Source organism: Siniperca chuatsi, linkage group LG4 (assembly GCF_020085105.1).
Source record: "Siniperca chuatsi isolate FFG_IHB_CAS linkage group LG4, ASM2008510v1, whole genome shotgun sequence".
In the NCBI taxonomy this organism is placed as follows: domain Eukaryota; kingdom Metazoa; phylum Chordata; class Actinopteri; order Centrarchiformes; family Sinipercidae; genus Siniperca; species Siniperca chuatsi.
In genome coordinates, this window is record NC_058045.1 from 23,881,127 (window position 1) to 23,907,159 (window position 26,033).

General features: G+C 41.2%; 1 protein-coding gene across 1 annotated transcript; it reads right to left on the reverse strand.

Moving 5' to 3' along the window:
- Positions 1-3,593: 3,593 nt before the first annotated feature.
- slc7a5 (solute carrier family 7 member 5) lies at positions 3,594-24,626 on the reverse strand. Its single transcript, XM_044193637.1, has 10 exons — positions 21,597-24,626; positions 19,338-19,463; positions 10,006-10,111; positions 9,803-9,847; positions 9,586-9,709; positions 8,828-8,931; positions 8,466-8,562; positions 7,928-8,077; positions 5,797-5,974; positions 3,594-5,681 (listed from the first exon to the last, which is right to left on the reverse strand). The coding sequence occupies exons 1-10, from the start codon at positions 22,138-22,140 to the stop codon at positions 5,626-5,628; spliced, it is 1,530 nt and encodes a 509-aa protein (XP_044049572.1). The 5' UTR covers positions 22,141-24,626; the 3' UTR covers positions 3,594-5,625.
- Positions 24,627-26,033: the final 1,407 nt, after the last annotated feature.

A 26,033-nucleotide genomic window follows, 5' to 3' on the forward strand; every position in this document is an offset into this window, starting at 1 on the left:
TGTTGATAAAACAGCTGCCTGCTGCTGCTGTAAACTGCTGATGAGAGCAGTGAGAGTGAACCAAAACATTGAAGTTGCGGGTCAGAAAACCAAAACAATGAGCTGAAAGACACTACAATGTTCCGCAGAGTTGAGGGAAACTGGAGAGCTGGGTGATAATTCTGAGTGGGTTTGCCACCACAAGCAACACCTTTCACATTTGATCCATTGCCAATATAACAATTTTGTTTATAGCAGCTTTAAGGACTTTGCATCCAAAGTTTTTGCCTCCAACTGGCCAACTCAATTTGATGATGAAGATCACGATATTGCCAAAAAACATCTTTAAAAAAAAATCACACAATATAAATGAAAGCTCAAGAACAGCTACTGAATGGACTTGTGGTGAGAAGGCTAAATAGAAAGAATGGGTCCAACTATCTTGAGTTTAAAACATGGAACACAAAGAGATGCCACTTTTGTTAAAACTATTAACCTTGTCCAAGTAAAAGCTTGGACCTGTATCAGGGCTTGCAAGGGCTTGCAAGCCCATGAAGTTGCTTCTTTGTGTTGTTCAGGGTTCAGCTTTCCTGTCCTCATACCTTACCTTTACCATGAAGCTGTAAACTGACCTTGGATCAGTCATCCACTTTCACCACAGGCTGCACTGAATGCCCTGAATACTTGAGAGGATTAGCTTGTTTGGTTCTATGAACATTCATCAGCTGTGTGTCATGTTTACCTCAACAACCAACCTTACAGAGTTCTGCTTTAATCTTCCACAACAGTTTACTGCCAATACAGATCCACACATACAGCAAGCACTTGAGGCAAGGAAAAACTTCCCTTTAAAAGATCCATTGTGTAACATTTAGGTGGAGCTGAAATGGAATATAATATTTATAAGTATGTTTTAATTAGTGTTTAATCACCTGAAAATAAGTATAGTTGTGTCTTCATTACCTTAGAATAAGCCGTTTTATCTACATAGATCGTGTATCATAGATCCAGACTCTGCAGCTCCGGAGGCATGAATACCTACAAGTTGCAACAGAAGGAGAAAGGAGAGAGACGAGAAAGCACAAAACTACGGGAGAGAGAACGATACACTATAATATAGTAGCTGTAGTGTTTTCCAGGTTGGGTGTGAAAACTAAGAACAAGGCTTTCAAATGAGTTATAATTTAATTTAGGTTTAGGGTTGATTTATGAATGTATGTACATTAAATAGATATTATGAGAGAAACAGTTTGTTTTTATTTTGGTTTGTCTTTATTTTCATTCTCTAGAATAAAAACAAGAAATACAAAGTCATACAAATATCAAGAGGAAAGAAAGATAGAAGCATCAGCAGCAGCACAGCGGTTGAAGGTTGCTATGTTCTTATGCGCTCATCACATTTTAAGTCTGGCTCAGTGTAGTCTACTCAGAGAACAACTTTACACGACTTTACAGCATCATTTCAAATTATAAGTCAACTCAATTTTTTTTGTTTGTTAATTAACTGAAACTAAATTGAAGGTGTACTTGGACCTACATCTTTAGACTTATCCAGCACTTTTTACCCTCTTAGATAAAGAAGTACAAAAGTAGCCATTGCACATGTCAAAAGTTACTTTTACATTTTTTTTAAATGGTCATATTGTACCACAAAACTCACAATGGCTCCAAAACAAGCAGTGTTTGTAATTATCTCTCCTCAGCAGAAACTATTGTGCCATAGGGTTACATGGAAATGTCACTGTTACAATGGCTACATCAGCACAGTACAAGTTCTGAGGACAAAGCGATTCAGAGGCATTCCACATCCATTCAGTTGTGACCTACAAGTGGGAACAGAAGTGGGATGCAGGAATTTTCAACTGCCTGCAAGTCTTTGATAGATCTTTGCCTTTATTTGACAGTTGACAGTGAAGAGGCAAACAGGAAACAGGTGGAGAGGGGTGTAAAAATAGAAGTGCAACTGTGTTCGACTGAACTGCTTGTTGTTATCAGGGCAGATCAACTCACATCACACCAGTTCATTCAGGGTAGTGAAAATTGGGTTTTACAAACAACTAGACCAAAATGTGAAATGTGTGATCTGGGCAATGTTCAGCCACTCAACAAACAGCTTTGAGAGGACCAGAAAGCACAGACAAAAGAGGCCTAAAGTACAACTAAATCCTTCCTCTTGTTCTCACATACTCCTCTTTGCACATTTAATGCAGTAATTACTCCGGTGCTGTACAAATGTGGTAATGTTACACCTGCCAGTGTCAACAAAAAAAAGACATTGATGGGCGGATAAGTGAAGGACAACATGAATGCTGAAGTACACAGCTGATGGCTGTTTGGCAGAAGTCCAGTGCTGAAGGACTCAGTTTGTGGCAAGGTGACTAACAAGTGACACTGTTCGTCTAGTTAATGTTTTAGTACAGCAAATTCTTTTTGGCACAGCTTAAGGGGAGTAAGTAAAGGATAATACTATTGTTTCAACTTCCTCTTCCTGTGGTGCTTTGTTATCATGTAAAAGTCTAGTTGTTTAGAGTAAACTGTGTTCAAATTGTGGTTCATTTGATAGAATTTTTGTACACATGGCTATATTGTGCAGGGTGTGTACTGATTTTGTTTATTAAATCAGTTAAATCCATTCAGGAGTTGGAGATAAAGAGAACTTTTAAGCGTGGAGAACAATGTAAGAAACTCAATATTAATTGTAATATTTGGTGCAGTCATATTTTCCTACTTAATTCAATCAAATTCATTGTAGACAACAGACCTTATCGTCCTTTTTTGTACACACTGAGGCTGTCAGTCAAGAAAAGTTGGACACAATCTTCACCCACATCTTCTTCAAACCTGCATTTACTATTCTGGCCACTTGGGGGCAGTGCAAAAAGCTGTAAACAAAACATTGACATATGTATAATCAGCTTGTAAAGCTGTTATGGCTAACATATTATTATCATCATTATAATTATTAACATATATTATTATTATTTAAACATTAAACATTAGCATTCATTTGGAGCCGTGTTTCTGGCTACCTGACAAATGTAAGTCCAATATTCACTCTGCTTGTAGTTCTGTTTTACCTATGTTCCTGAAGGAAATATCTGGCTTTTTAGCAGCTAAATGCTCAACTATGTTCACCAGCTGGTTGCTGACTTTGCCAGTCTGCTGTTTGGTGTTGGTCAGCTAGCGTACAGTGGGTGTACCAGAGCCTTTTCACTGAAAACAAGGATGAGAGCCACGTGACTGAACCAAAACAGTAAATTTGCAGGCCATAAAACCAAAAAAAATTAGCTAAAAGATGCTAAAATGCTCTGTAAAGTTGAGGGGAACCGTAGAGTCAGGTTGATGATTCCTTTTAGGTTTGTCACTTCAAGTGACATGTTTCACATTACACAGTCATTTCATCCATTGTTTATATAAAAGAATTGATTAGAGGAGCTTTTACTAAAAATAAACCAAAGTCAAAACCATCATCACATAGTATATTTTTTGGTATTTGCTCATGTTGCTGTGATTATAGCTAATATTTAATCACATTTGAAGGAATAAAATAAAAATAAGAAATAAAGAAGAATAGATAAGACAAAACATAAATGAAAACCAAACACAACAGAACACAGAGTGGAAAAAAACTCAAGATTTATTTGTAAAGCACTTTCCACCAAATGCACTGTAAACAAATTAGAGGGACTAGTAACATTAAAAAACAGTTTTCTAAAAATAAATAAATAAACTTTCTACATTCCTACTCAGGTTAGTTTCCCATCTGCTTTGTGCGATGGCTGTAATGTTAGAAAGGTTCTACCTCTAAAAAATACACATTAACCCCTCCTGCATCCACCGGCACTGTCTCCATGCCAACAACTCTGCCGCCTCTACAGCGGTTACACTGTCTCTACGGAAACAACACCGCCACGGTAACGTGTACTTTTGGTCCGTTGCCAGGAGGAGGGTCGACATTAGTAATACAGCACTAACGGTCGCTGTATAAAACTAGCAGTTCATATTGTGATCTGAAAATGTGCTCCTTCTGTACTTCACCCCCCTCTTAAAAATAAAACAAAAACAAAAACAAATCTCCTCTTTCCCATTTCCTCTCTAACATCTCTCTCCATAGACTGAAGCACACGGTTGTCTCTCTGCTTATATTATCCTCTTTTGACCTCTCACCCACAATAACGACCCCAAACACACACACATACACACACACACACACTAAAATACAACAAAATGTGAGAGAAATAGTTGAACAGTGAAACGTTTACATGTAAATGTCACAAGTGCCTGTTAGTGCAGAAGGAGACATTTAAGCTTCAACTGTCTGTGTCCAGGAAGATAACACGAGAAACTGACTGAAACCCCAATGTAGAACCCCCCCACCTTCACACACATACACACACTACACTAAGAAAGGCATCAGGTTTCTTTCGATCACTTCCCATCTGACCACATGCTGATTTAAAGAGCAATGCAACTTCAATAGCAATTCAACTGCAATACCCTGGAATCCTGTGAGTTGACATCAGTAGACTGCAAACAGTATGCTCATGTTTACCACAACGGTTGGTCTGTAATGCATTAGATGCAACTCTGTAATACAAATAGGCTTTGAACAAAAACATGACTCAACAGAAATGAGCAAATATTAAGTAAGCTTAATTTACTGACTATCCATCTGCAGGTGTATAATTCCATTGACTACTGAAAGTAAAACACAGCAGCAATCCTATATGTGATGGGACACATTTGTTGACAATCTCATTACTGTAAAAATGAGAAAACAGAAACATCTCTAACACACCCAGATCTTCATTCAACGTCACTCACTTCTTACAACAGCACAGACGACTTTAAAACCACACCGGGTCACAAAAACAGCAGAGAGCACGGCTAAAACTCAGCAGACAGACACTGAGTGGTCACGGGCATTATAGTGACCGACATGCCACACTGTCGACCAACGACAGTCAACACAAGACTTTTAACTAAATGTGCTAAAAAGTTGGAATGACTGCTTCATGAATATCTGACAAAACTAATCTTGTTTAGCGACAACTCCAACTTCTACTTGAAAGCAAAAGTTGGTTCCAGGAGATTAAAAGGGGATGCTTGCAGGATTTTTTAAAAAGCTCCTGGTTGCAAAGGTTTTAGACTTAAATGAGTTTACAGCTGTTTGTAGGTCAATGGCTGACTAAGGCTGACAGTTACACCTTCATTTGCCACGTAAGGCACAACTTGCCAAATACAACCGTTTTCTGAGGAGGGAGGATATTTTACATGAACTTATTCACAAAACAGTAAACAGTAAAACAGAAACAATTCATTGAAATGCATCATAAAAAACAAAAACAACAACCACGCATAACAGCCTACAAAGGATAGTTAGAGACTAAAAATAGTCAATACTCAAATAACAACCCAAAAATGTCAGCATCATATAGCAAGAAACAACAGAAAAATTGTTGAAGACCACTAAGACACTGTCTTAATCAGGTCCTTATCAGAGCCCTGCAGACAGGGCATGTGTGAGAGAAAGTGGGATGAAAGGAGTCAACAGAGGTCAAGCTTTATCAGCTGCGATGTCAGAGCCAAGAGGTCATTGTTGGTGCAACCCGACTGGCCACTGGCTGGAGTAAAGGGCGAGGCCTTTTACGACGCCTGAGGCACCACCTCCATCACCTTCTGACACAAGGCTGTGGTCGAGACTGCAAAACACACACACACACACACACACACACACGAGTGACGATTACACACAATGTCAGGTGAAGTTACGGTTTCAGAAACTCCAACATGAGAAGAGACAGGTGTTGTACTCACAGATTCCATACAGCAGCCACTTGGGTTTGCTCTTCCACCACACACCGATTAAATAAACGGGAATTCCAGTAGCGATGATGCCGAAGCCAATCGCACACTCTATTGGAGTCTTCCAGAAGGAGACGATGATGAGGAAGAGGCAGGCGAGCACGAAACTCACCGGCAGCAGAATATTCACCTGCAGGGAGAAGATAGGAGGATTTTTAACAGAAACTCTAAAAGACTCAAAATCATCAGACAAAGTGAGGAGTTCTACAGCTCCCCTTTCTTAAAGGAATAGTTCGACATTTTTGGAGATAAACTTAATCGCTTTCTCGCTGAGAGTTAGTTGAGAAGATAGATACTATGGACTCTTGGCCAGGTGCAGTAAATTCGTGGCACATAACCCCCTGTAAAACCATGACGTGTTGTTTTTACACTTCGGTTTTTGTATGGATTAATCAAACAAGATATAAATGAGTGAGCTTTAGAGGCACTGGCAGGTGAATTTTATTACCTAGCCAAGCTAGCTGTTTCCCCCTGTTTCTGGTCTTTATGCTAAGCTAAGCTAACCAGCTGCTGGCTGTAGGTTCATATTTACCGTACAGACATGAGAGTGGTATCAATCTTCTCATACAACTCTCGACAAGAAAGCGTACAGTATTTCCCAAAATGTCCTTTAAACAGCCACAGTACCATTAAAGGGATTGTTTGATCCATAGCTGTTCATCCACTATAATATATATATATATATATGCATGTATTTCTATCTAAATAAACTAGTCTCATTCATAATGGTGTCCTACCCTGTCCTCCCTTGACACAGGTTTAACTGTAAGGTTCAAATTTAGTCAGACAGCTCTTGTGCTGTTTTTTAAATTAGTCCACAGATCTGAAGTCCAATGAAAGAGGGGTTCAAAGTTTAGTAGCTTCAAAAAAGTGTGATAGGCATTGGGTTGTTTTTCATGGTTTAGACTAGACCCCTTAGTGAAGATAAAGCTTAATGCTACAGTACACACTGATATTTTAGATAATACTGTGCTTCCAACTTTGTGGCAGCACTTTGGGAAAGGCTCTTTCCTGTGTCACCATGACAATGGTTTTCTGAGTTTGGCATGGAAGAACTTGACCTCATTCAATTCATTCTTTTGGATGAGCTGGAACGCTGACTGTGAGCTTATCACCCAACATCAGTAGGCGACCTCACTAATGCTCTTGTAGCTGAATGGGAGCAAATCCTGCAGCCAGCTTCCAAAATCTGGTGGAAAGCCTTCACAGAGTGGAGTGGAGGCTGTTATAGCAGCACATTAATGCCCCCAACAATCAGTAATGAGTGGTATGTTCAGGGGACCATATACTTTTGGCCATGTAGACTAAATGTGAACTGAAGGCGTCATGAATCTACCAGATTACTGATGTACAGCGACCCTTAACCAAAGAGATGAATTAGTAAATCTAATTGTGTGATTTTCTGGCAGCTCTGCTACAAATCTGTTGAACAGCAGGAATGTGACAGACAAAGAAAGGAGAAAGAAATAGAGTGGAAGAGTGAAAGAGAGAGATAGAGGTCAGCAGAGAGACAGTGCCACAACTGTCCCACCACTCAGTCTCTCACACACACACACACACAGCGCTGGCCCAATAGATCTATCTGCCTCTTTCACTTCACTGCCCTAACAGACTCTGCCTCTGATCAACACACAACAGCGTGCCAGCGGGCGGATGAGCAGAGTCAGGGCGGCCATCAAGCTCTAATAAGGGACACACACACACACACACACACACACACAGTGAGTACTACCCAGCAGGCCTGAACACCAGCTGACAAGCATCCAACTTCTCTTCTGTCCGTTAATCTGCAATCAGTCTCTATTCATCTGAGCTCTGCTGAATGGATCTTTGTTGGTCGTATGAGACAAAGAAGAAACATTTCCTGCAGCCAAAGCTAACTTGAGTGGGAGTCGATGGTGACAAAGACCAAGTGAGACTTTCATGTCCACTCGTCTCCAACTGTCTGTGTGTGTCTGTCCATGGCCCTCTATGGTCATCATTGGAAAGTTGGGCAAAAACAAAAATAAAAGGGGCTTTTCCATGTGCCAGTGCTGCTTTTTCCTTATGTTCTGACTGGCTGATTGCATCAAGTTTGACTCACCTTGATTGGTCGCTCCAGCTCTGGCTTCTTATAACGTAGCCACATCATCCCAACGATTGCCATGGCGATGCAGAGCCAGTTGAAGAAGCTGAAGAAGTTTATGACAGAGAAGATGTCGTTGGAGAAGGCGTAGAGCAGCGTCATCAAGCACTGAAGAGGGTGAGAGAGAAGCAATTAGGGGTGCAATGCAAGAAAACAACATATTAGACAACAAAGTCTAAGCATTCAGTGTCATTTACAGTGCTATATTACAACAGCAACCACACACCAAGTTTTTATAGTAGATGTAAAAGTTATAATGAACTTGTATGGGTGGAATCACTGCTGTGTGGGAGAGACAGCAGCAAAACAGTCATTTGTTTCTAGTAAAATATTGCTAATTGTTGCTTTATATCTACACATATCCCACAGCAGCATTATCTCAATACTTCATTACCACTGTAAATCAGTGCAGTGGTTCCCTTCTGATCGAAATACTCAAGAGATTCATTCGATTTGCTTAACTCATAGTGTAAGATTAGGAAATGAGGGTACATACAGTGAAAATAAGTGAGGGCAGCGGGGTCAGCAGGGTGGGGTGGATCATTGACAGCAGGCTCGGCAAGTGACCCTCCCGGGAACCCACGAAGAATAACCTGAGAGGGAAGGAAAGACATGGATATTGAGTATGAACAGATAAATTATTGCAATGAATGCATTTCGTACCCACGACAAGATTCTGGATATTTATGCAGATGTTTTTGAGCTCAAACCTGGTTTCCCCAAACCTGGTTAGGTAGTCGACAGGACACGTACTTTAATGTTTCTGGGTATGTTTTTGATTCACTGTGTGTGTGTGTGTGTGTGTGTGTGTGTGTGTGTGTGTGTGTGTGTGTGTGTGTGTGTGTGTGTGTGTGTTACCTGGATGATGTGAACAGAGAGCCGTTAACTGATCCAAAGCAGGACAGTCCTACAAACACCGGGATGATCCATGCCATCGGACCCAGGTGGCTGTTACCAAAATCCTGCAGGACACACACACATACAGTATAGATGAGATAATAAGTAAAGTAGGTCCAGTCACACCAGAATGTGGCACAGCGAAATTCATCTACGCCGCTTTGCAAAATAGACAGTGCCAGAGGCTTGGTGAAAGAGATGGGAGGTTCAACTCTTTCTACTGACTCGAGTTTGTATGAGTCACTCACTAATGAAATTTATTTAGATCAGACTTAGAAACTGGATCACCAGAATTATTTTTTTTTCTCACTTGCCCCTCAGGGCTTCCGTACCCTTCCCTGAAAGAGCAGCACTGTTAGGACAGCTTGCTATTAGTCAGTAGCATTCATTTGCTTATCGAAGTTCACCAAAGTTGAATTTGACACAAAAAATTTGTGCGGCTTTACTTCACCTCCACTAGCGAATCCACTGATTGCGGAAATTCCACTGAAATATATTGACCGCCGTGAAATTTCATCATTTTAAATGCTGGTTATGCTACATATTCTATAAGCAGAGCATATCCAGAGGGAAGCCAACGAGCTATGAGTGCAGCAGGAACACATTTGTGATTTCTGGGTCTGTGTTTTCAACTTAAAAAGGTTGGTAAATAGTAAAATGTATTTACTATATTTGGCATCGTTCAAACAAAGAAAGTAGCTCAAAGTGTGTGCACTCACCACAGCCACGGCCTCTGAGCTCAGCATCTGCTCAGGGGAGAGGGTGGTGAAATATGCCAGGTTGGTCAGAACGTACACTGCGGTCACTATTGGCAGAGAGATGATGATGGCAAGAGGAAGGTTTCTGAGGAAGGTACGCAAACATTCTTAGTTACAACTCAGATTACAACCACAGACTATCAATCAAAAGCAAAAGAAGCCTCTCATTAATACTCACTTGTAAGGATCAATCATCTCCTCAGTAACAAAATTCAAGTAGTTCCTGTAAGCAGCAGAGGCAACAATCAGAGAGAGTCCAGTTATGTAGCAAAACAGATATAATACATATTAACAAATACTGTTCAGTATGTATAAATAAGGAGGGAAACAATACTAGGAAGTAGGCTGGGTGATAACTCAGATAAGTTGATGTGAACTCACCAGCCACCGTAGGCAAACAGACCGCTGTAGAGCGCCAGGCCCATGCTGCCAAACTCATATTTTGACCCCTTGAAGGAATTTTCTGGAAGAAGACCGTCTGTCTCACCTGGAGAAGAACAGGGAGAAAGAATTTGGTTAAAAAAAAAAGAAAAAAAAAAGCCCAAATCAGTTTTTCTGCATTATTGCTCTGCAGGCAAGTACCAGCCAGTCTGGAGAACCTGAAATGTGGAACAATAAATGAAACAATGATCTGTATTTGACCAACACACACTAACACACACCAAAAAGCCTTTGGAGGGGGGGAAAGCTTAAATCTGTCTCAGTATGTGGATCAGTGGAGGACTGCAGAATGTAATAGAGTTAAGACAGGCTGAGACGGGCAATAAGTGACCCAGACTGCGGCACGGCTCTGAGGATCGACCTGAGGCATGGACGGACAACAGACAAATAGAAGGGGCTACAAGAAGAGAGAGACAGACAGAGAAAAGTTGCTGCTTTATTGCCTTGCTGAAGGGCAGGGCAACAAAAGTTGAGGGATGGGAGCGTATTACTGTTTTACTTTAATTCATCAGCCGTTGTGAGGATTTATAACATTTTGGTCACAGCCCCTCTTCTCTGACCTCCAGCTTGCTGCTGGTTTGAGGGGATCTGTGCCACATTCCTGACGGAGCTGCTCCCCACAACACGCGCACACATTCTCAGACACAGTGGCGGTTGTTAAACCAACAGCCTGGGTTAGTGTTGGTACTGGGAGGGTTGGCCCTAAGCTACTGTGCAGCATGGGAAACACCCAATTACTGTGCTGTTGTGTGACTAACTGCCTTACGCTCTGCCCTGCTAACAAAACAGACGTGTTACAGCATCCTAACACCTCGTTGCCCCACCTGGTCAGTGCTGCTCTACATACCAGCCTGACAGGGGAGCTGTGCTGGGGGTCTCTGGGTCCTGGCCTGTACCATTTCTAAGCTCATGTCTATAGCTGAGGTTCCTTATGGTTGTTTTAACTTGTTCATAAAAGCACCAAAAAGTTTTCATCAGTTGGGCTGAAATAATTAAAAAAACCCTCCTCTATAAGAAAAACATTCTTGAAAAGGCCAGGTCGGTGCGAGCTGTTTATTGGCTAATATTGGCCAGTGTTTGGCATTTCAAAACGTAATATATTGCATATTACTGTTACGTTCATTTGAAAGTAATAAGTTAATTTACAATATTACTGTCTGTGTAGACTAATGCGTTACTGATTACACTACTTTGTGTTACTTTAACCAAAATAACGGCTATGACTAGGCATTATAAAATGGAAGAGGGTAATGTTGATTCATAGCGAGTAATCAAAGCACAGAAGCTCAAGTTTATTGCAGTTCATTACAAATCCAGTGGTGGCTGATAATGTATAGCCTAATGAAGGCACTCTTCCGAAGCGCAGAGCTGGCCCATTCATGCATTCAAATGCAGTGGTTACCACTTAGTAGTAGTAGTAATAGTGTGATGATATAGAACAAGAACTTTTTAAATAAACGAATAGTCTTGGACACAGGGATGGGCATGCAGACAAAGGATCAAAGTCTGATAAATTACGAGATAGTGATAAATATTTTTCAGGTTGCTTGTGCTATTTCTCGCTGTAGAGAGTTCCCTCGGCTTCCCTAGACATAGATTGCACTTGTTTATTATTTTCTTGTCCTTTTCTTTGATAAACTGAAAGCAATGGGAGTAAACCCATTTCCAAAACGTAGAGCCTGACTCTGCAGCCATCTCAACTGACTGATCATTTGATTGTCCAAGGTGACATCTTCAAATGTCTTGTTTTGTCTAACCAACAGTTCAAAACCCCAAATATATTCAATTTACATTTATATAAACCACAGAAAAGCAGAAAACACTCACAACTGAAAGGCTGGAACCAATGAATGTTTGACATTTTTGCTAGAAAAAAAGACGACTTAAGACATTTTATCTTTTATTAAAAATAGTTGACAATTGACTAATTGTTTCAGCTCTACTCAAACCTCCATCTCTAGACAGCCCTAACTAATGTATAAGTGAGTAGATCTATAGTTGACTGTAAACCCAATCCTAACTGAAATTTATGATTCTCAAAAATAAATAAATAGCTTGGCATGTGTTTTATAAATAAAGCTGAGCTGAGTACAAATGAGAAATATGTCGCATACAGCTATGCACGTCTAATGGACGTCTTCTTCTTGGAAGTACTGTAACAGCAGGTTTGACATGTCTGGAGGAACAAAAAGGTTTTGTTTCACTCAAACATCAAAGTTGTTTCTCACACAGATGTGTATCTGTAAAGGATTTTCTTTTCATAAAGTAAGAATCGATGCACACACTGAGATCTCATGTGACTATCATATGCCCCGGGCCTTGGTTGCCCATTCCTTTACACACAGATACACACAACCATTGCTCAGGACCGTTTGCCTCCAAACCTACAGCTCACCTCACATATGTGAGGCTCGAACTCTGTGATTTGTTCCTAACCTTTACAGCTTCTTATGGTAGTCAAATCTGAATCACCCCTGACACCTGCTCTTATTCCTCCTCCTCCTTCTGTTCTGCCCAGCCTTTATTTTGTGAGACAAGGACTCTGTATTAGAAAAGAATTTGTGGTGGACAAACACAAACATGTCCTCCTTCAATCCTCTTTGTGTCAACTTTACTCTTACTCTTTACAGCTTTATTCCTTCTTCTATTGCTCCCCATCACTTTCCACCATGCTGGTCAGGAAACATTCAGAGCTGCGATCAGCTTGTCACATGATACCAGTGCCAGACAGTGAAAGTGAGACACACACACACACAGAAATATGCATGCACCATGCAGAACACACACACACACACTCAAAAGGTGCACACATACCAACAAAGACTGAAGGAAAGACAACCTGAGTTCCTACCTCGAGTTAGTGGGTTTAAATTAGTCCTGGTTTAATAATAGGGAATAGAAGCATTTAGACCCTAAATGGAGGCTTTTGCATTAAGAAGTACAATGACAGTATTTACTCAGGTCTCGATGGTTTGGTACGATTGCCTCCTATTCTACAAAGCATACACCTCCAACAAATAGTTTGTTTTGGGAAATACACTTATTCACTTTCTTTCCAAGAGTTAGATGAGAATATCAATGCCACTCTCATGTCTGTGCGATAAGTATGACGCTACAGCTGGGAGGTGATTAGCCTAGCTTAGCATAAAGACTGAAAGCAGGGGGAAAAGCCTGGCTCTGTCCAAAGTAAAATAAATAAATAAATACACCTACCAAAACCTCTAATGCCTCTAAATTCCCAACATTTTTGTACTACTCTATTAAACAATCTCTCAAAACTTAAATTCTCCTCACAATCTCCCTCTTATGTTTTAGCATGTAAAAGTCACATTCATCTGTGAATTACAGTGAAAATACCTGGATGGAAATTATATCATAGAAATGTGGAGAGAGCAGAACCTAAATAAAAATCATACATACGGTTTTAAGCATAAGAAAGGTTACGTTATTTGTACTGTAGCATTGCACAGTGACTGGTTGCTAGCTAACAAAACAGTTTAAAGGATTACCTATTGCCGTGATTCTATTTGCTGTAAAAAAGAATTTGAGGGGCTAGAATTACAAATGACTACTCTTCATGTTTCTCCTCATCATCCTCAGTGTTCGGTTAAGAAACTAGCTTTATGTGGATTAAGCTAAGTCTAACAGCAAGTTAGTTCACAAGTTCACATAAAATTTAAAGAGACAGTGGATCAGGTAAAGGCAAAGGCATTACATGGATTAGCCCTACTCTTGACTGAGATGAATGGAGCTCTCCACATATTTGCTAAGAAGTCAGTTTTGGAACCCTCCCACTGCACAAACACACACATTTTATTCATGAACACCTCAAGGAGAGCTGCGCTGGTGGAAAACCACTTCCAGGACTTTTACATCAGGTCGGAAAATATTGGTCTGTATGTGTAACTGTGTATGTGCGTGTTTTATTAAATAAACCATGTTAGTATCAGAATAAGAAGACGAGAAGTAAAATCCCTGCATCACAGACGGACTGTGATGAAACTGAGGTAATTCAGAGGTAAGTTTACATGGCCGGTCAACAAGTGATCAGTCTCTGTGAGTGTTTCACTTCTAAACAGTGTGTGCAGCTGTCAGATTGAGAAGGTGGAGGTTTACTGCAGATAATCAGATTACACTGGTCTCTAATCTGAGACACCAGCAGACTCTGACCTTATAAGCCACAGAGTTCCATGAAAACACACACACACACACACACAGGGTGAATACGTTATGTAAAACACTAGATTAGGATAGATCAGAATGAGCAGTGCAGAGTGTGTGTGGTGTCAGTTTGGTTTATCTTTACCAAAGTCACATCACCATGGCTACCAGACGAGAACTACTGTATCTCTACATGGTCATACAAAATGAGAGGCTGAGCAGTTACACTCACACGCTCAGTTTTACATAATTCATACAAGGATTCCTTCTATGATACTGGTATTAAGTTTCAGCTCTTTTCTCTTAATGTCTGTAACAGAAATTTTACTTCTTGTTGTTTTGCTAAAAAAAATTATTTGTTAAAAAGTTCCTGGATTATTCCTATAATGTGACCCACTGATCAAATTCCCCACCTTTTCCAGTCTGGAATACACCTCGCCAAATGATTAGATGATATGTTAGTTCGGAAAATTCAATGACTAGCAAAAAGCCTGCATTATATCTTTCTTTCTCTGTTTCTCATTTTCTTTCTTGATCAGATGGCTGGTTAAACAGTGAGTGTGTATACAGACCTATAAATCCCTCAATAACCTCCACTCCAACTGCCAAACAGCAGCCAGTAAGGTTGCAGTGAAGACAGCCTGTCAGGCAATTTGTTGATGTAATCACAGCCACGCACCCGGTCTTTGTCTAAATCCAGATAATCTGAGGTGTCTCAGATAAACAGTTATTAGAGGCACTATGATGAAAAAGATTGGTGTTAAAGATTTAAGAATGCCATGAGACTACATATGATTTCAGAAAAGCTCACTTTTGAAATAGGACTTAGTAAAGGACTAGAATTACAATTGAGTGGAATTACTCTTCGTGCTCCGGCACCGTGCTACACACCTAAACAGGTATTAGACAGGCAGGGTTGATATTCAATTTATGTGGATTAAGATTACTCAAAAAAATGAAAAGGTGGATACAGCTCCTGCTTCTACTAATAAAAGAACTGGAGGAGGATCAGTTACAGCTCAGGCTTGTTATTTAGTCAAGAACATGATCCACTGGAATTGAGGGAGAACACACAAAATAATATTTTACTAGCAATTCAACATGGGAAAGTTATCAGTAACTTAGGGTTTTAGACATGCAGGAAGCTATAACACAACATGTGTGATCATCGCACAGATTTGTGACAGACAGTGGTGCAAATTTCAGGCACCTATTTTGAAAAATGAAGGATTAAATTTAATGAAAATCAACAGTCAATTTTCTTTATTGTGAAAGTGGCCAAAGCTAGGGGCTTAACTTCTTAAACTGATAAACTTAAACCTAAAAATAGGGCTACAAAAAGGTCATAAAATCATTTCTACAGTCACCGATATAATGTCCATTGGTCTGTGAGGCTGTAAATGAATTGAATGCGATCTTAAGAAACCTAATCAACACTAATCCTTATTTTATTACTCAATTACATTGTTTTTCTTTACTAAACTCCACCAGTCCACTGTAGTGGTGTGTTAAGGCCTCTGACATGAGCTATGAGGTACATTAAAACTTAAAATTTAAAACTTGAAAATTTTTGGATGGTTTAAATACTTGAATAATGTTCAGGGCAATCCTGTTTATTTGTAGCATTAATGTTAGGATGCAATATAAAACTATGAATTCAAAGATCATTGTTTTGGCAAAAGTCAACCTACAATGTCCAGCTCTCCATTTGATTTCAATGTGTAACCTTAGCCCTTACCAACAGCATGTTTTCTATCATTACGTCCACACCCATCAGACCACCCACTGGCTTTAACAGGTCTTTCTGTCTAGCATCATGGTGATCTTGTCTCTAAAGAAATAAACCTTTTCATAAAGCTGACCCAAACTCCAAACAACCAACTCACTTCTCTCTCCCCCTCTTCCACTCTCTCTCCTTTTCTCTCTCTGTATAATGCAAACCTCTCTCTCCCAACCTTTCATCCCCACTTTCCATCTCTCTAACCTCACCCTTAACCTCCTCCCTCGGCTTCATCGCTTTCTGGTCCACTTCTGAACAATTCCAGTCAGTGTTGAGGTCCTGTTTGCCCAGCCAGTCAGCTGATCTGAGACCTGTGACCTCTGACCTCCGCACAAACAGGCAGTCTGTCCTTTCACCCACTATAAGTGTGTGTGTTTGGGCCTTTTAATCAAGAATTACTCATTTTTTTAGCTTTCAGCCCGCTCCTGTCTGAGAAAAAAGAAACCATACAAATGGGTCCAGATTTGTTCAAACTCGTTGACATAAAGGGGGCACCATGACATTTAATACAACACCAGCGGGGGCTCACAGTCTTATATTTTAACAAAATATCAGCAAGTTTCAGTAAGGCAAATTTAAGACTTTCAGAACTTTTAATGCTGCCAGGAAGTAAATGACGAGAATACGGAAAGCTGACCCACTATTGAACGAACATGCAGCAGTTAATTCAAGTTCTGGGCACAGTAATGGCAACTGTTAAGGAACATGAAGTCCAGTTGCTTTCAGTAAAAACAGATGGAGCTGAAAAAAATTCTTGATTGTATTGACTCCGTTCTGTATTACTTACATATAAATAAATCCCAAATTCATTACATGCTGAAAAATAAGACTTCTAAATTGCATTTAGCACTTTAACACTTTCTGGTTTCTTTCACTTTTTAATAATTAATTTCAATTATTTTAAAATTTGAACAGTTTTGTAGATTGTTTTAGATGTTTTAAGCTTTAACCTGTAGGTTTGGTGTTGCAGTTGGAGTTAAACTGAGACTGTCAAGAAAACTGCTGATTTTCAAAGCTGAACCTTACGGCTTGGCTGGGGTTAGTGTCCGGTGTGAGGTCAAAGGGTAAGAGGTCATAGGTGAACTCAGTGCTCCAGACAGAGGAAACACACAGCTGACAGGTTACTGGTGTGGTCAGCTGCTCTCCACAATAACCCCTCAGTCTGTGTGAGCTCCACTTCAGTTTTTGACTTTTCTCTTTTTTTTTCCCTCAAAAGGCATCTTTCTTTAAAACAACAAATTATTTTGCAACTGAGGCTGCAGACCCTGCTGTCAGCTTCCAGCTACTAATATATAACACTATTTGCTTTGTGATTACATTCACTCTGCAAGACTTGATCCATGTCTCACACTGACTCATTCACATTCAACACACATGCTTGCTGACTTCCCTTTTAGTGGGTTTCCCCTCTAATTTTCTTCAACCACCAGAGCACAGAATCACTCTGATTTAATGCTAATCTAATGGGCCGCTGTTTTCTATTTGCCTCTTTGTCTCTCGGACGAGTAAAGCAGCCGACAGCATCACTGCAGACAGGAAGAGAGCCACCCTTTGGAAAGGAAGCAGAGAGCTATTCCACCTTCAATATTTAGGAACCATAGTAGTCTAAATTCAATCACATGAACCCAATGAACCCCAAAGTCTTGGTTGAGAGTTGCACTGCCTTCCTCTAGGGGGCAGAGTTTGATGCCCTGAGCTCACTTCCTGTCTCAATAAGTCATAATAATATACCTTCTTCAGAAAACCTTCAGTGGTCTGGTAACATATAGTGAATGGGACACGAGTTCTTGCTTGTACAAACAGACTGTTTGTGTGACTCAGACGTCTCGCAGCTAATGAGTAGATTTCCAAATGAAAAGAGCTGTGTCCTACTAAAGAGCCATTGTCTGGTTTCTCTGTGCTGTCCTCCCGTCTCTGGCTACACTTCACAACATCCTGTGGCCTTAATGAGGGTTCGGCCCAACTCCAGGAAGCCAGACACCAGCTACTCCACTTCCACAGATTCACAGCTCGCATGGAACATAGACAACAGGCGTGGTTGAGATTAACTTTGGCCAGAATGGGATTACAATGGCAGAATTTGATCAGACATAGTGTCAGAAGACAGAACATAAATTTGGGTTGACAGGGGTTCAAACAGAGAAAAAAGTGCCATCATAGGCTCCTGGATGAGAGGAGGAGATGAGCACACAGAAGTGCTCAAGTCACATTAACCACTTCCTGTTTCAAGTTGTGTGCCAGAGACTGCACCTTACAGATGGTACACTCCCTGCATAAATTACTAAATCTATTGAGTGTGTGCTGCGCTATGTATATTTCAAGCCAACTGTTATTTTACTCGCATTTGCATAAACAAACAACAAACAATTTGCAAGGAGCATTAACCCTTAAAAGGTCCAGTGTGTAACATTTAGGAGCAGCTATTGGCAGAAATGGAATATAAAGTATGTTTTCATTAGTGTATAATCACCTGAAAATAAGAATCCTTGTGTTTTCATTACCTTAGAATAAGCTGTTTTTATTTACAGAAGGAGCGGGTCCCCTTCCACGGAGGTCACCATGTTACACCGCCATGTTTCTACAGTAGCCCAGAATGGACAAACCAAGCACGGGCGCTAGATAGGGCCGTTCGCGTTTTCCACGAGTTTCGAGGCCACCGTAGTTTCTCCTACACACTTGGAAGGGGAGGGTGAGGCGAGCGGTATTCAAATGGCTACGATCTACAATTTCACCATTTGATGCCACTAAATCCTACACACTGGATCTTTAAGGATGTGTACTTGTGTCTGCATACATCCTTATCAGAACTCACCTTTTTTCCCCACCAGGAGCTTATTATTATTAATTATATTTAGGTGTGATATTAATATTTTCCTATACTGACATATATCACCATGCAAATGCAAAGGCATATGTATTCGTGTTACGTATAAAATAATCAAACAGTACTGTGTTCCATTGTTGTGCATTATATAAAATTTAACTCATAATACGTAAAAAAAAAAAAAAGTAGAATAATAAGTAAGTAATGATAGGTAAATTCATATCATCACAATATGATTCTGCTGGTAAGTAGTTTTTTTTCTGTCTGCGACTAATTCATCAATTCATGATGTTCATTCATTTATCTTATTGTAGTACAGATGTGTAAATCCTGCAGGTCATATACTTTATAACTGTTGGAAAATGTGTTACTTGTGGTGAGGGAAGGGGCCATTAAAGACGTCCAAGATGGATGGGGCAACTAAAACACCTGCACTAACAGGAACCTTGTGGATGTGTGTGTATGTGCATTTGAGTGTATGTAGCTATTTGTGCTTGTGCAAAGTACCTTGGCCAATCTTGACAAAGCCGATGATGATGATGAGTCCAAGTGCCAGGAGCTTGGCCGCTGCAAAGAAGTCCTGCACTCTGGTTGCCGCCTTCACACTGTAGCAGTTCACAAACGTCAACAAGACTGCAGAGAGAGAGAGAGAGAGAGACAAAGACAGAGAGTCAGAGAGAGAGAGACTGTTAGTGGCAGCATCCTTATGAAGCAGCTCTTTGGTGTGCCTCCCCTGGTTTCTCTCATAAACCAAATTAAAGGGCCCCTTACACTATTCGCCTCAAAATGTACACACTGAATTACACCAAACCTACACAGCATCTTCAGTCAGTCTGCTGGATACTGTGCAACAAAGGATCTCATATTGGGCACATGAAGAACTAACTTTTCTGCAGGTGTTTTGGAGTGTGTGTGTGTGTGTGTGTGCGTGCGTGTGTGTGTAGCTGCCGCTCTCAAAGCACGCTAGGAGCTGGAACTCAAAGAGAAGGGTAACAAATTCTTGAGGGAATAAAATCTGTTCCACCAAACCGCTCTCTCTTTTTACCCACACATGTATAGTGCTGGTAACCACCCCGTCCTGCACACACACTCATAGGGTTGTTGAATCGGCCCCTAACCCTGGGCGCCATTAAAAGTGATTAACTAAAGCAGCAGGTCTCTTCAAAGCTCCTAAATCAGGTCGGGGCCACAACAGAAAGACGAGACAGAGCACAATGAGGCTCTGTGTTAACAAGACCAAGACAAAGAGAGAGGGAGCCTGAGTACAGTACAGGGCTGGACACACACACACACACACACACACACAGAAGCTGGCATCCAAACTCACACAAGCACGCAGACACACACACACACACACACACACACACACACACACACACAACTGGCTAAAATGTGTGTATATGTACAGACAAACTTACACAGGTGTGCAAGCGAACACACACAGAGACACTGATCACAATTAAGACAAATTCCCACAGAAACGGGTCAAATGGATCAGTAACCTGCACCAAAATAGACCTATAGAGCTATAAATGTATGTGTGTGTGTGTGGAGATTTGGCTCTCAGCCCCACAGTGACCCTGAACACCCCACTGCCTACACCACAGGCATGCACACACACACACACACACACAGAGATAACTGAGCCTCTTGTCCAGGGCTTTTCATGTGTTCTCAGTCAGGATTTAGCCTTTGGTCAATCTGAAGATTAGCTACTAGGGTTACTAGCTGGCACCACACACACACACACACACACACATATATATTAATATGCATGCATACACAATGTCATGTGTAATCATGTATTCAGATAGATATGGAGTGTGTGAGGTTAAAAGGGGGGGGGATCTTGTGTGTGGCAGTCAAAGAAAACACGTACAACCAGAGACTGGTGCTAACAGGCTAAAGCAGCTAATAATCCAGAGTTAATCTACCTGTGACTGCATACAAAACAAGGCACAAAATAGACAATGTGTTTGTGAAACGCACTAAAAATGTACCACTATTTTAGCTAACAGAACTGCGAAGCTAACCTCTACAGGGTAAAAAACATTTACTGACCCTAAACACAGCATGATATTTGAGCTTTGAGTGAAATTAAATGTATTACTTGTTTGTTCATCACATTCGGTTCAATTCTCATACATTTTTGGCATGTTAATACCTTACAAATACAACACATTATCAATGATAAATTCTCTTTTTTTTCGTATTTGTAAATATCTCATTAACGCAGTTATCCTCACATTAAGAGCTAAGACATATGCCATATATTTAGTAGCCTGGTCTAAAGGACCTCAAACTGCCCCCTGGTGATAATAAAACACAAATAATGAATGGGATATAGGGCGTTGTTTATCAGTTTTGAAAGTCACACAGGCAGTTAGCGTTAAATAAATAAGTAAATTATTATATTAATAAATTAAACATATTCGCTAGATATAAATAAGTAAATGAGAACACTTATAAGTAAATGAAATGTCCATACTTCTAACGGGTGTCATTAAATGAGACAATTAGTTAGCGAAGCGCGCGAGTACCTTCTGTCATCACCGTTGCTGATGTAATAAAGCGGCGTCTCGTGCAAACTGTGTGTGCATGTGGTTTATCTCATCTGTCTGTGTCCCCTCAGTCACGCAGGTGTACGTTCATTTTGACAGACTAAAACAAATACTAATGCTACCGCTGGCTCAACTCAGCACACAACACCACCAACAACAAAGGCTAAAGTTGCATCATCCCGGGAAGCATGGCTCGGATACTTACGGATGCAGAGGCAGGCCACGACCTTGGCCCCGTCCTCCGGCACCGGGCACACGGGGAACAGTGGCTTGAGGAGGTAGGTGGCGAAAACGTAGGCGACGATGTACTGCGAGGACGGCCGAATGATGAGCAACTCGATCCAGAGTTTGAGGAAAGCCAGCAGGGAGCCGTACACCTCCAGGATGTAGGCATAGTCCCCGCCGGACTTGGTGATGGTGGTCCCCAGCTCCGCGTAGCAGAGGGCTCCCACTGTGGAGAACACCCCACACACCGCCCACACTATCAGGGACAGTCCCACCGAGCCGGCCTCCCTCACCACGCCGGTTGGTGTGACAAAGATGCCCGAGCCTATGATGGTGCCCACGATGATGGCCACGCCGTTCAACAGAGTGATGTTCCTCTTCAGGACGACCCCGTCCTCCCCTCCCTCTCCTCCGGCGGCGTTGTTGGGGCTCTTGTTACCCGGGGACAGCATCCTTTCCGTGACTTGCTTGTCCTCTTCCCTGTCTGCCGAGGAATTTGAGTTTCTCTTTTTGGACCCCGACATCGTTGGCTGAGTTTCCTCTTTCTTCCTCCTCACACACAAAGCTTCCCGGTTTGCGGACTCTCTCGCACCGCGGCCGGTCAGTTCTTCCTCTCTGTCGGTGCGGTGTGATGCCGGGCTCAGCCACGAGGAGTCTGCGGTGTGTCTGTTGGTGAGTCAGAGCAGCGTGCTTTCTGGTATCTCCACTCTATGCGTGTACAAAAAAACTATGAAACTGTGGCATGATGGCCCTCCTCCGTCAAGACCAGCCCCTGCTTTTAGGTCGGCGTCTCCTCACTAATGCCTACATCAGTTTTGTCTTTTTCCGCCCTCTAGCGGCGGAAGGCGGTGCTACTTCTCTCCAGTATATCTCCTCATCCCAGGCCTACCATCTGATCTGGGTTTGAGGGACCAGATGGCCCCTCATGATGGACCCCAGTCGGGTCTACATGGCAGCATCTCTGCATAAAACAACTAGGAAATACCAGCAATACAGCACAGGAGCTAGAACCACTCAAGAATGTGGAATTTTCCAGCCAAGCGCCCAAACCGGCTGGACTAGTTTTATGGTGTTATAATCTCAGAGAGAGACACTGAAAATAGCCTGAGTGGAGTTGACGCTCCCCAGGAATCAAGATCCAGAACATCTTGTGTCATTTACAGATCCGGCCCACCCTCTTCAAAGCATTGCGTAGCCTAATTTGCTTAGCCTGGAGCTTAGAAACTGAGTCATGAGTGTCGTGTGGGGTGTCACTCAGTGATTTAAGGAAAAGTTTCTGAAAGTTGTTGAGAGTTTCTATCTGCAGCAGCCACTTTGCATCCCACTGGGATTGAAATCAGTTTTTGAGAGTTGTCATTCCCCAGTCTTGATTGGGTTAGTATGTTTTGCAATTGGACGAACTTCAGGTTGGGTTTGGTTTTGTTGTATTCACATGGCCTGGCATCTGGGTGCTTGGTCAGGTCAGATGCATACTCCAAACATAATTATATTTGGCGTGTTCACATGTTCAAGGTGACAAGTTTGTGACTTAAACAAAGCACCACATTTGACCTTGATCAGCATTTTCAGCCTGGCCAACTAAATTCATTCAAAGACCCCCCCCCCACTGTTGCCTTCAATTGGTCAGCAATGTCATGTGATGTATTAACCTCCAGTTCCATTGTTTTCCCCCAAAATGATTTCCATCTACTATCATGAATCAAACAGTCCTCATAACAGTTAGTGTACTGCGATCTCTCCCAAATTTGTGTTTGTAATTCACGTATATAGAGTTCCAAAACCAGATCTACGGTGGCCCATAAGGACAAAAGGGAGGGAGGAGAGAAGGAGAATGCAAATGCTCCTCGCATACAAACCCACCCACATTAAGGACATTTATACCAAATATAGAATGTTGCAAATACAAAAGTAGTAGTACAATAGTTCAACTTTATGCTTTCATTCTTGTGCATGTGGCTTTTGATGTAAGCAGTATGTCAGGAATTTTTCCTTGTGTTTTGTCCTTAGGGGCCCCTGAAACCCTGCCCCTGTTGTATAACAAACCTTTCAGCAGGAATCGTAGTTGTGTAACAAACCTTATATATAAAAAAACAAAAATAATCCAAATTTTTAATTAATGTTTATATTTAGTCTTTCAGGGATTAACTAACTATTCTTGTACAGTGGATGTCAGGGTAGACTTCCTGTTTAAACTGTACTTCAAGGTTTTAATGGGCAACAAAGAAGTTTTTCTTTATCAAACACAAAGGAGTGCACATTGAAGCCACAAGAATGATATTATGTCTCTTGAACTTCAGGTGATTGTGTTCAACAGAGAGCTGATACGAGCAGAGAAGCAATAGCAGAGTTGACACTGATCCCAGGCCACATTCAAACCCACAACAATGTGGTTGCTCACCTGGTAGGCCGCGTACCATGAAGGCTGAGTCTTACCGCAGTGGCTCAGGTTCGAACCAGGACAGATACATATCAGACACGCTGCAATTTGACTCTGACAGCAGAGTCACGAACCACCTCTGTGCCACTGACACACACACACACACACACACACACACACACCAGCCACAGACAGACAATTTCCTTTGTTCAGACTAGGTGGACACAGTCAACATTTATTGGCCAAATCCAGGCTAAAGGTGCATTCTGATACTGTCTCTGTCCGTCTGCACAAAGCCTGAAGAATGCAGGGCCTTCATCTCATGTCGAGACACAGGACAAGAGAGACAAATATATCTTAATCCATGTCTGTCTGTCTTTGTAAACCTGCACAACAGCTCCCACAGGCCCCCAAGGAACAAATGAAGTTTTTTTTGGTCACTGTGGGAGGCTGAAATATAATTTTGTATGCAACATAGCATTGAAATAAAAGTTTATGGCTCTCCTTGTGTCTGCAGCTCACACAACTAGCTGTTTGCTGCTTAAGTTAAGTAAAAATCTGATATTCATTGCACCTACCGTATGTCTGTTAGGTCAATTTCTACACACCAATTAAACTGCATGGGTCAGAGTCCTGGTTTGTGGAGCAATGTTACACTTACATTGACTCTCTTCTGTGGATCTCCTGCAAAAAATGAATAAATGATGCTGTAAATGATTCATGCAGTCACTTTATTGCTGTCTCCAGCTTTTGAAGACATTGCAGCATTTCTGATTAATTTCTGTAACAGAAAGTGTGAAGTGGCACAGTCCATGCAATAAAGAAGTGCCAATTGTAAAAAACTTAATATAACTGTCACAGTGTCTGCATTGTTTTCATATTGGAGATTATGATTATGGTGCTGCTGAGAATACATTGAGCTAGTTTTACATGCTTTTTCCTAGCAGTAAGTGTTCTAAAGCTGCACTAATCAATATTTTCATATTAACAATGGATCAAATTACTCTGTGTAATGTGAAAGGAGTCGCTCATAGTGTCAAACCCACAGAGAATTATCACCCAGCTCTATAGCTCGCCTCAGCTCTATGGAGTGTTTTAGTGCCTTTTAGCTATCTGTTTTGGTTTTGCAACCTACTGTTTTGGTTCAACCCCCACAAATAGCAGACAGCTGTTGTCAGCAAAAAAAGACTAATAAACCCACTGTTTGTTTCCTGCCCAGCAACAAACAGCACACCGACAAAGCTAGCAACTAGCTGGTGAACATAGTGGAGCAATTAGCAGCTAAAGAACCAGATATTTCCTTCAGGAGAGAAAAGAGCCAAAAGGAGAGTGAATATTGGATTTACATCCATCAGGTGAATAGAAATACGGGCTTCAAATGAATGATAATATCGCTCTAAGTCTGTTGGATGCGTAAATAGTTTTTAGCTTGTTCCCATATCAATTTTCTAAGGTAACTAGAAGGGTATCCGGAGAGCGCAGACCTCCGCCAAGGCCAATAGTCCAGTCTTCGATGATATGCAAATCTGCAAGCGCAACCACTATATATGTTTGGATACATTTCAAAAGCTGTGAGAATTACAGTATGTCAAAATATGGTTGTACCTAGCTGAAGCATCATCGTCTCAGCTGTGCATTTATGTAGCCTACTTCTAAATTGGAAATATAAACAAAACACTTATGTACACATGTACAAATGTCAGATGCTTAGACTGAAATAGCATCATGCACATGGCAGCTTGTTATCAAAAACAGTTATGAAAAACTGTATGGACAACTGTGGACATTTTAACTAATTGGTCAGGAGTTTTTACTAACAGTGCAGCCTGTATGTCTCTAATATTGTGAATATGATATTGTGAAAGGAGCTGCACTCACAAATGTATTCAAACCAACCACTTTACACACGGCATTAAAGTCAAAACAGGGACCACATGGATGGAAGTCCTTTGTCTGAAATATCTGAAGCACCAAACAAATACATCAGAGGCTGAAGAGCACAGAGATGAGTAAAACAGGAGGAAGATGAGGAGGAAAAGC